The 14059-nt window shown below is 40.6% G+C and overlaps 1 protein-coding gene across 1 annotated transcript; it reads left to right on the top strand.

The window, feature by feature from the left end:
* The first annotated feature begins 261 nt into the window (after positions 1 to 261).
* Positions 262 to 13855, top strand: TEKT4 (tektin 4). The gene is made up of 6 exons (XM_026083255.1): positions 262 to 795; positions 8051 to 8121; positions 9647 to 9790; positions 10719 to 10941; positions 11934 to 12088; positions 13639 to 13855. Exons 1-6 carry the CDS (start codon positions 262 to 264, stop codon positions 13853 to 13855), a joined length of 1344 nt encoding a protein of 447 aa, XP_025939040.1.
* The last annotated feature ends 204 nt before the right edge of the window (positions 13856 to 14059 follow it).

Below are 14059 nucleotides of genomic sequence, written 5' to 3'. Positions count from 1 at the left end.
CATTGGGTGGCACCGTCACCATAGCAGCAAGCAGCTTGGAGGCGGGGCGGGCAGCTGGCATGCCCTATCCAATGCTCCCTGGGGGTTGATGCGCGCTCTCATTGGTGGCTGCTGTTGCCCTGGTAACGAGGGGTGGGCGGCCGCCCCTCTGCCTCCTCGGGTTTCCCTCGGCCGAGGGGGGACCCGCGTCCTCATTGGCCGCTGCCGTTGCCGCGGCGACGGGAGGACGCGGCCCGAACTGAGGGAGGCCGCGGGGGAGTCATGGCGGAGGCGGGGGCGCTGCTGACCAAGGAGCCGGCGCCGCAGGCGGTACCGGCCTCCCAGCTGCCCATGAAGGTGGCCGAGGTGGCGCTCAACGCGGGGCCCCACTCCTCCTGCGGCCTGGCCACGGCCGGCTTCCGCACCGCCAAGTACCTGCCGCAGGAGTGGCACGAGCACCGCCACAGCCAGGCCCACGAGGCCTCCATCGACCGCCACCAGGCCGAGCGCTGCCGGCTCGAGGCCTGCGGCCTGGCCCAGCGCGCCGCCGCCGCGGCCCAGCGCTCCCAGCAGGAGTCCACGGCCGCCCTGGGCCAGCGCCTCCAGGACATTCACTTCTGGAAGGCCGAGCTCCAGAAGGAGATCAAGGAGCTCATCGCCGAGACCGGGCTGCTGGCGGCCCAGAAGGTGCGGCTGGAAAGGGCGCTCGATGCCACCGGGGTGCCCTGCTCCATTGCCACCGATAACCTGCAGTGTCGAGAGAGGCGGCAGCACCCGGACCTGGTTTGCGACCAGGTGGAGATAGAGTTGCTAAAGGTGAGGAGGGATGTTAAGGATTGTTTGCAGGCCTGTCTTAGAGCTTCCCCGGTCTCTAAAATGGTGAAGAGGTTGGTCTGTAGGTGATAACTGAGCAGGCGGCAGCTTGTGAAGGTCAGTTCCAGCAATGCACAGAGGCCTAGTTCCCCTCCCAGGCAGTCTGGACTCTGTCTGTCACTCATGAGTTTAGGAAAGCTTATTTAAAATGCTTCCAGTGTTTTAAAAGTATTTAAAATCATGTGGGTGTAACTAAAGGACACCTCCAGTTTGAGGATCCTCTCTCAGACTGGATCCAAACAAAATCAAAATAGAGATTTCCTGAACCACACTGATCATCCTATTCTGGCATTAGGTATGTTCATCTTCTACTCAGAGTACAGTCCTGTGCTCTCTGCAGGTTTCACTTAAAAAATGTAGCACCCCTTGAACATGGTATTCAGAACCAGTGAAACACAATGCTGCTTGCCTGTTTCCATGCTCATGCAGGCCAAATCTGGTAGTCTCTGTCATAACCTTCTACTAATGAGTCTGACGCTGTAGTCTTGCCAAGGTTCACAACAAGGTGGTGATCTGACATTGAACTATAGTGTCGCAACACAGACCATCGTTTAATCATACTGCAGGACAGCAGCGTGGCTCTCAGAACAGTACAACGTAGCTGTGTGACACCTGCATGAGATGACAGCTCCAGGCAAGCTGTCCAAGGCATAGACAGATGGTACTTTTGACAGTGTGACTTCAACAAACCTGACACTCTCCTGAAATTTTCTTGGCCCTTTTCTTCCCATAGAGGACTCTTCACACCAGCAGACACTTTGTTATCTGTTATTGAGATCCAACACTGCATGTAGATTGCCTTCAAAAATGATGTAGTAATTGTGGTTGCGGATGTTACAGAGAACAGATTCTGGGTCGTTTTTCATTCTTGAATGATACATATTCTAGTATCCAACAAATAGATTAGTGATCATTTGCCTGGAGCCTCCAAAATACTGTGAAAGTTGATTCATGATGAGTTACATATAAAACCAGACAGTTAATACTAGTTATTAGAAAAATATGGAAGTGACTTTCATACTTGATGGGATGATAGTGCTTGAGCACTATTTTTAATGGGAATAATGCTTAATTGTAGTCAATATTTAAGAGATCATTCTAGTCAATAATGTAAAAATGTGAGAATTAGTGTACTGGATATTTCAGTACTAGTCTGCTTTGTGAATTGTAAAAAAAAAATTATACTCAGATTACAAAAAAAGAAATTATTTTTATCAGTTGTTGATATTTTAGAGAAGTTTGTGAAGGTAGATTTACAAGAAAAAATCATTTTCTGGCAGGTTTTGCCTCCTGTATTTCTTTCCTCCCAATCTCTTCCAGAGAATAGTTTGTTCATTGTTAAGTCCATCTGCTGCTGCTGCTAATTCTTCACCTGAAATTGTGATTCTCTGCTTGTGATGACAGAGCATTAACGGCCAAGTGGGATGTCATCAAAAAAGAATGATGTGAGTTCAGATGAGGCGTGTATACCAGCAGCAGATGGACTCTTGAGAAACGAAGATTTTGTTGCTATGCCAATGACCTTTGCAATTTGGAAAGAAGGAAGAGTAGTACATAATATGAGAGGAAACTCCTCACATTTTTACAGTGGAATAGATTTTACAGCAAAAATGTTTGCAAATAGATTTTAAAATGTGTCCTCTATGGCTTTGGCAGCTCTTTAAGCTGCAGCTATACTTTATACCTCTCTTTCACTACAAGAAATCAAACTGTACCTTGTATTTCTTTCTCTTTCCAAAACTGAGTAATAATTCTTGACACTGAAAGGTGCTCTTCCATGAATTCTGACTGTTCACTGCTCAGATTTCAAAGTTAATGGCCCAGTTCACTGATAGCTCTATGTTCATTTGCTTATTTAAAGGAGTTATTCAAGTTTTATTACTAAAGTAGTTACATATTTTTTCTGAATGCTGCTTCCCTATCCAGTCACTTTCCAATCTTAACTCTCTCAAGAAAATAAATGACGGAACTGTTCAACTGTTTCCCCACCCTTCTTCGGAAATGCAAAGGAGATCAGGAGTAATTTATTCTCTTCCCATGCAAAAACTGAGAAAAAGGAGAAATATGAATTCCAAAAGTCAGCTGCATGAGGAAACAGACATCCTTTCCCTTGCACAGGAAGTTTTAACTACACGCTTAATTTATATTCAAGATATTTTAATTCATTTGAAGTTCTTCCTCTCCTCCTAGCAGCCCAGGCTTGCATCAGCTTCACTCGTTGGTATCTTTGCTGCACTCCTGCCTACTCCCATGGGAAGGTGCATAGGGAAATCTGCTGCTGGGGGAAAAGTGTGTCTGGACAAGGGACTACCTTTCATTTAGTCTTGGAAGAGTTTGGTGGCCTTTTCGCAGGACATAGGTTTTATTGCTGCTTTTGGCTTTCTGCAGCAATGAAGAACATTTCCCAGTTCCCAGAGCATCCTGCCAAGATAAGCACCTTTCAGCAGCCCCCGGCGGATGACGTTTAAAGAGACAGCTCCAAATACAGCTACACAAGCAGTGAGGAATCTCTTCATGTAATTGAGCTTTCATTATCTGTTCAGTAGTAACCGTTTCAGATGACTCACAAAGAAAGCAGAAGTATCTCTGATGAAGGTTTTATGCATCCAGAGAAGATTTGGGAGTTTCATATATTTTGGCACACCATCTTTTTCTCTTAAGGAGTTTTGGTTTCAACTCATTTTTCCTATTTGCTTTGCAGCATGGAGTCGCAATTAGATCACCTATTTGACACATACCACTGCTGTTTAACCACTGCTGCAATGAGGGATGAAGGTATTTAAAGTGAAAGCTCCTCAAATGCATAGCAAAATCAGCTGTTATTCAGAACTTCATCGACTCTACTTGACAGCATATTAACCTTTTCTTAATGCAGTTCTGGTTAAGAAAAATAAGCTGAAGTACACAACAGTTCTTCCTAGAAGAAGAATCTTTGATGACTAAAAAGAAGATACAATCTCTTAAGTAGAATTGCTTCATTTCTTCAGGCTGCATCATCGGAAACAGCCGAGCTCAGAAAAAGCAATACATGCATCTGTTTTGTTTGAGGTCTTTGACTCCCATAACCCATATGACATCTCTTCTGAATCCCCTTTGCGTCAGTTTAATGACAGTTTAGTATCTGTGCATGTATTTCATAATTATAATGAAAGCACTAGTACAGGACTTGCCACATGATGGTATACTGTCAATAAATCGTGTTTCAACTGTGTACATTCTGCATGCCAAGGTTATTTCCACATATCCAGTGTCCAAATTCATTAACTAGGTGCCAGATATGACCCTGCTGTAAGCAGATGTAGTTAAATTTATGCCATTTTTTTACCCTGGAACTGTATTTGACTCCAAGTGTTGATTTGTTGTGCCTTTGCTTCAACAATGAAGTCAGCCACAGCTATTCCCTGATGCTGAAGACAAAGGCTTTAGCCAAGATCCTGTCAACTGTATAAAAATTAAAGTTTAGAAAAGTGGAGAAAGGATACAGTTGTGTGTATACAATACAATAATGGGGCAAGGAAATCAACACAAAACGATTTCCAAACACCGTGATCTGTAGCTTTGCCCAGTGAACCTGCGCTCAGTGAGACAGCCCTGTGCACAGACAGCTCAGTAAAGAACTTAGTGCTTGTTTTTAACATCTGCAGATCATGGACTTTCCAAATGACACGAGGAGACCTTGCAGTTCAGTAGGAAAAAGGCCAGTCACCAGACTGAAATTTTGAAGACTGTTATCTACTTTCGCTCCCAGCTGTAATAAATAACAGTCTTCTTGTCACAGTCTGCCTGGAGGTCTAAATCCAGTGAGATCTGCAAGCTAGTTTGGTTTCATTTCCTACACTGATGTGTGGGACATTTGATATCACGTTGTTACTGATGGATGGATGCAGCTGGATTTGTAATCAAGGGGAACTGTAAAGCCTCTCTCACATCATATGATATGAACTGGACACTGGGTTTTACCAGTTCCTCTTAGCTGCTCTTTCATTTTATCATTTTGACCCTAGGTGCTGTACTTAGATATTGCTGACATCTACAAGTTATAGATGTAAAAAGAAAATCTGCAAAAAATGAATCTATAAATTCATGGAAGGCACAAACATCTGCTCTTAAAAATTTCCTCTTTTTTTTTCAAAAGAGGAGTTTCATTTTCCTGGATTCCTCTTTGCACCATTAGTTAGACATTCATAAAGTCATGAACTGAGATGGATTTATCATTAGATCTGAGGAGAATCCAACTTTTGCACTATAAACATTAAATACTGTAATAAAATAAATGCCATGTTAAACTATAAAATGTTCACTCCACTTTTAATTGACAATCATTTATGACAACAAAGAGGTTTATTATTATTAACTGTGGAGAAGACAACTGAAAACAAGCCAAGATCACTTCAGATTCACAATATTTCATTTTAATAGACAACCCGGGAAGACATATTTGGGAAAATTAAGGAAAGAAAAAGACATTTGGTCCACCGAGTCCTATCATGAACTGAAAAAATGCAAATCTAAGTTAATGCCTTCTTCTGAACCACAGAAATACTGCTAGTTACTAGAACTCTTTCATATTCTTTTCCTCTCTTAATGTGGACTGGATCTTCAAATGAATTGCTAATACAGTTCTGTGCACAGACTAAATAAGGGTCGTATATTCTGCCACTTGCTAAAACACAGGCCTCCCCCCGTGGATTTCCATGTGGAGTCACCCACATTTTTAGGGCTGAAATCACGAAGTCCAGGAGAGCTGTACTCCAGGCTGCAGCTTTCTCTGCCATGGATGTTGATGGAATTTACTCTGCAAAGAAAATGCGAAAGAGCAAACATAGCATTTTATAAGTCCCCACAAGGGGAATGAGATTCCTGCCTCCTGCTCCTCTGCAGGTAACGCGAAACGTCAGGCATTTATGCGGTGCTGATCTACGGCCTGTCCCCCCCCCGGGACCCCGCGAGCTGGCCACAGCTATCGTTTGCCAGCTGCCTGCACTGAACTACGAGGTCCTGCAGTGCAGCAGCGACTGCGCATCCTAGTGCAAAGGATCTTCACCTTCAACCCAGTGCCACAGCTCCTCCCAGCCACACAGTCTGCCTTTGTGCCTGCTTTAAAGGCTAAGAGAAAACCCTGAGAGATCAGTGTCCAAAATTCATTGTTATTTACGCCTGTGTGTGCTCACACACTCTTGACTAGTCTTAGACTGCCATTGATTATGATTACTGTATTTTCAGTCTTAAATGTCATATTTGATTACATATCTCCTCAATGTGGAATCCACCTTTAATTTTTCTTTTAGGTCATTCAACAAGGGCAGTCTTTATTTTTGCACTGTTTCACTTTTTCCATGGAAGAGACCTTAATTGCCAAAGGAAGAGTTTTCTCGTTTAAAATTGTGCAGTTAAATTGCACATTACTCACAGGAAAGTGATTGCGTCTTTACTTACATGGAGACTGATGACCCAACACAAAATAATATCAATTACTATAAATATAATTTCAAGTGCTAAATCTTTCTAACCCTTCGAAATCCTTTTGAATTTTTATTTTGACAACTGTAATACTTGTAATACTTCCTCTCTGCAGAAAGTGAGTCTTGGTGTTCTCATTTACAGTTTGTAAAATGATACTTTCATCTATGTATTTATCTTAACTTTTAAGACTCTTTTAGAGTCTTAAAAATATATATTTTTTCCAATCACACTTGTCCTTTTTCATTTAGAGTAAAATGATCTTTCTTACGCTCCCTGTTGGTTTGTTATGATGGAGCAACTGACATTGCAGTGACTTATTCATTCATTTATTTGTCAAAAACAGTACAAGGACCAAGGAGTGCCAGCAGAGTTCTGGGAATAAGGGTTATTAGCAAGTATATACTCCCGTTGTTGCTATTGTACGGCTGTCATGGCTGACCAACAGCCAAATTAATTAGGAGCTTTTCATATACAATAGCTGGTTTTAATACCTGAGCCTCAAATGCTAAATTCCCTTACATAACACAAATAAAACCATGCTTGCTGGACTGTAACGATTTATAATCTCCAGGTCAGTAAAGTCACTTCATGAGGCATTGATAGTTCATCTCTAAAGCAGCTTTATTGCAGTCAAAGATAAGCAATAGATACTTTTTGTTCGATACGAAATTATTAGAAAGTGTGGCCTTTTTGGTTTGATCACCTTCATGTTGAAATGAACATTCCTGCTAATACTTCAGACACCAGTTGCATTATCAAGGTAAGACAAAACTTTATGACTGACCACTGAACGCTTTGCAATTGAAAGAAAATTAACCCCTCATACAACATTGCATATATGAGATAATTCCGTAGCTCTTGATACTGTCCATCACCAGAGGCAAAATGAGTTCTGGAGTAAATTGGTTTAATAAAACAAGTAAAGCTGTAAATGTCATCAGGTTTATCTTAGGATGGCTTTCCTATACCTGTTGGAGAAGACAATTACTGTTTAAATCATAGAGTAGCAACTTCTGTTTTTAGTTAATGCACAGAGTTCAAAGGAGGTAGGCCAACTGAAGACGATGATAGTGCCACTTCTTTACGTTAAACAGCACCCTGTCACCATACCTGTACCTGCAGGAATCTAGTGGGAAGCCTCTGCCTTACATGCAGACCAAACGCTTATTACAGAACCAGACAGCAGGCTCTGAAGGTATCTGCAAGGACTCAGCAGGTTCTGGAGGCCAGTGTCTTGCCAGAGTAGCTGATCTGCTGTATCAGGTCCCCGAGCAAGGTGGCAGCAGCCTCTGACTTCTGAGTTTATGCTTTCAGGGGAACCAGTGTCCCGCACAGTTTCAGTGATACCTTGTTTCTGCACAAGGCAGTGGCTCCCATCTCCTGCTGAGCATGGCACTGTAGCCTCATTTTTTCCCTACTTCAAGGCTGCACAAGAAATTCAAATATTCTGTTTAATCTGACAGAACATAGCTGTTTTGTGGAATACACATGCAACATGAAAATAATGCACCCCAGGCTTTAGAAGCATTTCAAGTATTACTGACTTTTTAGACTTATACCTGAGTTACCTCAGTATTTGCTAACTCCTAAGAAGATCTTGTCTTGCAATAATAGGGTAAGAGTGGGTAACGAGTGGAAGATTTAACTATTTATCCACAGCCACTGAAAATAAACAGCTCTGCAGGATCTATAGCTCTACACTGGGTATCACAGAAGTCTCAATGTTTTTATCTAGGAAGCTGAACTTATCAGAAATATCCAGGAACTTTTGAAGAGAACTTTGATGCAAGCTGGTAACCAGATGCGGTAAGTTGTTTTTCACTATACCTTAATAGTTAATTTATGTTAGCAAATACTTCCTGACGTAAAGGGGTACAATGCTTGGTGGATGAAGTTTATACCAATACAAGGCTTAAGAGCCGTATGAATTGCATTTAAACTTGAAAAGAGGTACTCAGTGATAATACTTGAGGATTATCAAGTAAGATAAGGTAAAAGAAGAGACATGCCTTTTTGTAATTTCCAGTATATTACTTTACATTTTCAGTGTTGATATCCTGTATGCATATACAGTTCTGCAATTGTCCAACACTAAACTTAAGCGCAAAAAAAATTATCTGGAAATCACTACACCTATCTTGTGGTACTGTCTGATATATTACTATATGATATTTTACAACAGTTTGTCTGACTGAAAGACCTCTTTGACCTGAGCTTTTTGCCACCAGATGTCAGTATGAACATAAAATATGAAACCTCACTCCAACTTCCATATCAGTATGAATGTTCATTGCATTTCAAAAGGAATATTTGCTTTTAATTTGTAATGAACCCTTCAGAAAGAAGATGTTAACTGAACTCTAAGGTGAATCGATATGATGGAATTAACTGATAGAAACCTAGGTATCTTATGGTTTTTAGTTTTTAATTGTTCCCATTTGTGATATTCTACCAGATAAAATAAAAATATTGTTTTTATAAAGAATGTCTATAAAAGCATAGTAATTTAAAGTAGTTCAGTTACAGTACAAGAGTAATCTCCGGAGTTTAGGCTTCACTTTTTGTAAGTAATACTTTTTAGATCATTTTTGTACCACCTTTGGCTAGCTGAGTCTTTTTAATTCCTTAGGTGATAGTGACATCTGCTGTTAACAGTTGATAAAGACCCACTGTTTTCTGTAACTTGAAGTCATTCTATTTAACTGGGTGAAGTGCGACTCATTCAATTGAGAACAAGGCAGCAACTTCAATACTGAATGTCACTGTTCTTGTGTTTTCCAAGGACAAATCATGCTACAGTCTTTGGAAGGCTGGGTAGGTGGGCTCAGAGGATGACACAGGGTGACTTTATGGAGGTCTCAAATAGTGCCAGGACCAATATACTAGGGAAAGGGGAGGATGGTCCCCCATTAGCACTACCTGATGTCATATCATGGGAAGAGTGTTCTATTGGGCAAACTCCCTTCCTTTCTTCCCCATCATAATTGCAGCTGTAGCTGCTACTGGAAAATCCTCTTTGTTTTAGGATTAATCTGTAAAATCCAAGGTCCAACAGCTCCTCTATCTCAGGCTATAAGAGCTCTAAGCCTTCAGTAAGCACAGGACAGAACTGAAGGTCTAGGCCAGTGGTTAACACATTACACTTCCTCTCCTCCTAGCAGATGGTTGTGGGAGAGAGAGTTTGGTTAGGATTTGCAAGACAAAAAGGAAAGTTTACTTAGTGTTCTGTGACAGATCAAGGCTTACAGCCTAGCTTCACAGACATCTGTGATAATTTCGCTGAATTGTATTCTTTTCCACTGGACATGTGTGATAATAATGACCTTTTTAGATTAAATCAAGATCACAAAGAGGTTTGTGAAATGGACTGGTCAGACAAAGTTGAAACATACAACACTGACGATAAATGTGGAAGATACAGTAACCAGAGCACCAACATCCAGCTCCATCCTGGCTCCGTGAAGTTTGAAGAGAGGTGAGCGCTTCCAGTTATTATCCTCTGCCAATAATCCTGATAAGGTATAATATAGCCTTTGTGTCAGTGAAAGCCATAATGCTGCTCTGAATTAAAGGTGTGATTGCCGAATGAAGGTGTGATTGCAGCTCCTTTGGACATATGATGTCACAGCTCTAAAATAGCAACATGGATAGCAATGGTAATGCTTCTGCCTCAGCGTGGAGCTCCACTGATGGCAAAGTACGGCCACTATATGCAGACTGAGTTTGTAGAAATTTTTCCCTGAAATAATTGACTGTATACATTTGAAGGGTAGCCTAAATCCTATTGAGACTTACCATTTGGCATCAGCAAGCATGTCATTCTTTCAGGAAAGGCAAGCCCTGCTTCCTGTACACAGAGGGGATTACTATTACTTGCAATGAATCTTGCTGTTTTACCCTCCACTTTCAGTCAATATTCACATGACACAGTGTCCCAAGAGCTACACAGTTTCTTCTGCTGCTCAACATGGCAAAGGATAACCAGATATCCTGTTTCTCTTTGTTCTGAAGTATACATAGACTGTAAAGCTTAAATATATTCATGCTTTTTTTTTTTTTTTTTATTTGCTGGTGACTTAACAGTGCTTATGCTTGTAGTTAGTATCCGTATACTCTCCTCAGTTATATGAGCTAAAGGGAAAGAACTTCAGATGCATTACTTCCCTCAGAAGCCACTGGGTGAATGAGAGTTTATTACTTTTATAGCATATTTTTATGTTCTTCTTCCTTCATGGTAACACTAGACAGCCTACAAGATAGCAAAAGAGAAAAAAAAAGAAAGAAAGAAATTGTGCTTGACAACACTTTGGCAGGGAGAGAACCAGCTTCAGATTGTCTTCTTAAATGCAACTTGAACAAAAGAGCAAATCTCCTATTTTTATACCATTCCCCTCTTCTTGCAGTGCCTCAACACCAGAGACATGGGCAAAGTTCAGTCATGACAACATTTATAGGGCAGAACGAGAAAAACTGGCTTCCATCGATCTTCGTGCCTTGATTGACAATATTCTTCATGATGTAGCTGAGGACCTGCGCATGCAGTGTGCTGCTGTTAATGAGGCTTTTGCCAAACGCTGTGAGGAGCTGGAAGATGCAAAACACAAACTAGAGTATCATTTGAAAAATGTAAGTGTTCCTTTTGGAATGCTGGCTAACGGGGTGATAAGCTCTTCCGAGAAAATCACAGTAGATTTGTCCTCTAGGAAAAACTTCTTAGTCCATGTCAGGTATAGAACAATATTTTGTGTCAGCTTAGTATCTGATAAGAGTCTTCAGTGATAGATTACAACTCCAATTCAGCTTATTCTACTTTCTGCTCTGCTTCTCTAAGTAAGAGATGGATTTAAATATGAAGACAATTAAACACATGCTTGCACATCTTGCTGAACTAAAGCCTAATACTGTGTGATCAAGGAGCTGATCTTGGGGTCAGGATTCCCAGAGCCAGGATTCCCAGGCTAGCCTGGTTATCAGTCTTATGGAAAGAAAGTTGTGCTTTGCAGCAATAGTAGCAGCAGCAACAGCTGCTGGCACATGAAGCCTCTTCAGCCTCAGTTCCTTCTCCTATGTGGAGCAGCTCCTACATCTGTGTTAGTCCATTTGCAAATGTGGAAAGAATAAGCCATTCCTTAGCACCTACTGGGTAATGATGATGAAGTAGGCTTTATTTTCTATATGTGTCTCAGTGGTTATGAGGGAGAAGAGATTCAGCATTTCCTTTCTTTTTCTATTTTCTTCACTAATGCCAGAAATCTGTGCATTTTCAAGCAGGTCAGCAACTTTAATCTCATTCAAAATAACTTAAAATTTTCTTGGATAATTTACAGTACCAAAAGTAAATCATGGAGGTGGGATGTCTTATCAGCATGTTTGGAAGAGATTTTGAACAGACTGCAAAATATTTTCTGCTTCTCTTTAGACCAGATATCAGATTCTCCATTCTCCTCAATATAAGAGTAGAAATAAAGAGGTGAAAAACACTTTTGTACTTCTATTTCTCCTATACTCTGGCCAAATAAGAAGTCAAAACTATAACTAGAACCATGAACAGGTGTATAGTGTACACAGAGGCAAGTGTATTTTATTAAACAGTTCTTTTTCCTGGGTATCCTCTTCAGACACTTAAGGAGATTGGAGATCAAGAAGCTAACATTGCTGCTCTCAAACAAGCTATCAAGGACAAAGAAGCCCCAATGAAAGTTGCTCAAACAAGGCTGTATGACAGATCTTTTAGGCCCAATGTTGAGCTCTGCAGAGATCCAGCACAATTCAGGTAAAGATTAATAAAAAAGTCCTCCAAGGTGTCCATTCTATCCAGAGGCAGTTAGACAGCTTTTGCACTTATTATTTGCAACACATAGCCTTCAGCTCTTAATTACTAAGCTTGATTCTGATATTTAAGTCAGAAATAATTCCACTGACTGAAATCACTCCAAGGAAAATATCATTTTAACCTAATGTATTGACAAATCTATAGACACAACTGCCTTTTGTCTGTGTGCTTTCTCCTCTGAACTGTGTGGTTTCTTTTCTGATTTAGATGGTCCAAAATACCTTGACAGCATGTGGGTAATTTGCAGCCCCTTTGCTGTTAGCAGAAGTTTACCACAAGGTGGACTATGCACTGAATGAATTATGCTTCAAGTGCTGAGAATGTAAATAGGCTGTGCATATCCATAAACTGAGAAGAATCCTCAGTTCCTCTGAAGTATTGGGCTGATGGCGTTTGACTTTCAGTAATAATCCATTTTAAAACTGGAGGTCAATAAATCCTTTCAAATTAAAGGTCTGAATGTCACATTTGTCACTTCTGATCTCATTACAGGCCTTGTAATTGATTCTCCTCCTTCATATATTCCTGCCTTTATGAAAAGTAGGGGATAAAAGCTTACAACATGCTGGTAGCAAAAATGCCTGCCATTCAAAGCCAATATGCTGTTCTTCTTCATACGCTGAGGAAAAAGTTATGATTAATCCAAATGCTTTATGCTATCTCAGGTACACTCATTTAGGTCCTGATTCAGCAAATCATCACTGTGCAAGCTTTTTAGTATGTACATTGCCTTTAATGGGATTTAAGGACAAACTTAAGTGCTTTGCTGAATGGGCATGTGTTTAATTGCCATGCTTATATAGTTTCAAGTTAAGCAGTTCCCCATAGCACATATGGGTCTTGTTTTCCCAGGAAATATGTGCATTCTCTAAAGACAGAGAATGCAGTAAAGCCTCAACCCCCCGTAGACTTTCAATTAAAAAGGTGTGCTTCTTTCTTATTGACAGCCTATATGCTTTTAAAGTAAAGACTATGTTCTGATCTCTGATACATTGACATAAATCTGGCATAATTCAATCATCTTTAATACTTGAGTTTTATACTATTGAACAGATACAAAAAACTAGGCTGAAAGAAATGCTGATCCAGTCAGGCTGGGTGACTCATCTAACAATTTCTGCCCTGTAATTCTTAATAGAAGCGTCCTGCACAGTGGGAGAGTGTGTATGAGGATGGATAGTTCCATTGTGCTTGCAAAAGGCATTCTTCATACTATCTAAATTATGGGAGACTTCTGTACAAAAGCTATCAAAGTGAACTGTGTTTTCGACTAAGTATGCAGGATCTCATTCACAGCTCTGAGCCCTGCAGTCCAAAGTCTCCAGCACTCATCAGGTCCACTTCAATGCTTTGGGATGCAAACTTTCTTCCTTTTATTGAGCATAATTATTCTACTGCTGTTGATCTTTATTCCCATACCAGTTCATTTGTCTTTGGGAACACAGACTGGCTTCTGCTCAATTTTGTATTAATTATGTAATTCTATTCAGGCTGATCAGTGAAGTTGAAGAACTAACGGAATCCACTGAGTCTTTGAAGAAAAAACTACTAGAATCTGAACAGTCTCTGAGGAACCTGGAAGACACACGAATGAATTTAGAGAAAGAAATAGCTGTGAAGACAAACAGTATTTTTATTGATAGGCAAAAGTGTATGGCCCATCGCACACGCTACCCTGTTGTTTTTAAATTGACAGGTTACCAGTAGTAATCTTTGTACTACACATGTAAAGTTTGGAAGAAAAGTGTAGTATAGAATCTTTCGTATAAAATACATGGATAATATTATACGTAGAAATACTGCATTTGCTATTCATTTCCTTTATTTGGGTTAAAATGTGTTAGTGTAATGTGGCTGGCTTTGGTCTTGGCTTTAAAAGTTCATTCTACTGGGTGCAAATGTTTATAGTCA

This window comes from Apteryx rowi, unplaced genomic scaffold (genome assembly GCF_003343035.1).
Source record: "Apteryx rowi isolate R43461 unplaced genomic scaffold, aptRow1 scaffold_6, whole genome shotgun sequence".
Classification (NCBI taxonomy): Eukaryota; Metazoa; Chordata; class Aves; order Apterygiformes; family Apterygidae; genus Apteryx; species Apteryx rowi.
Note: the sequence above shows the minus strand (reverse complement) of the source record. Positions and strands in the feature narration are given on the sequence as shown.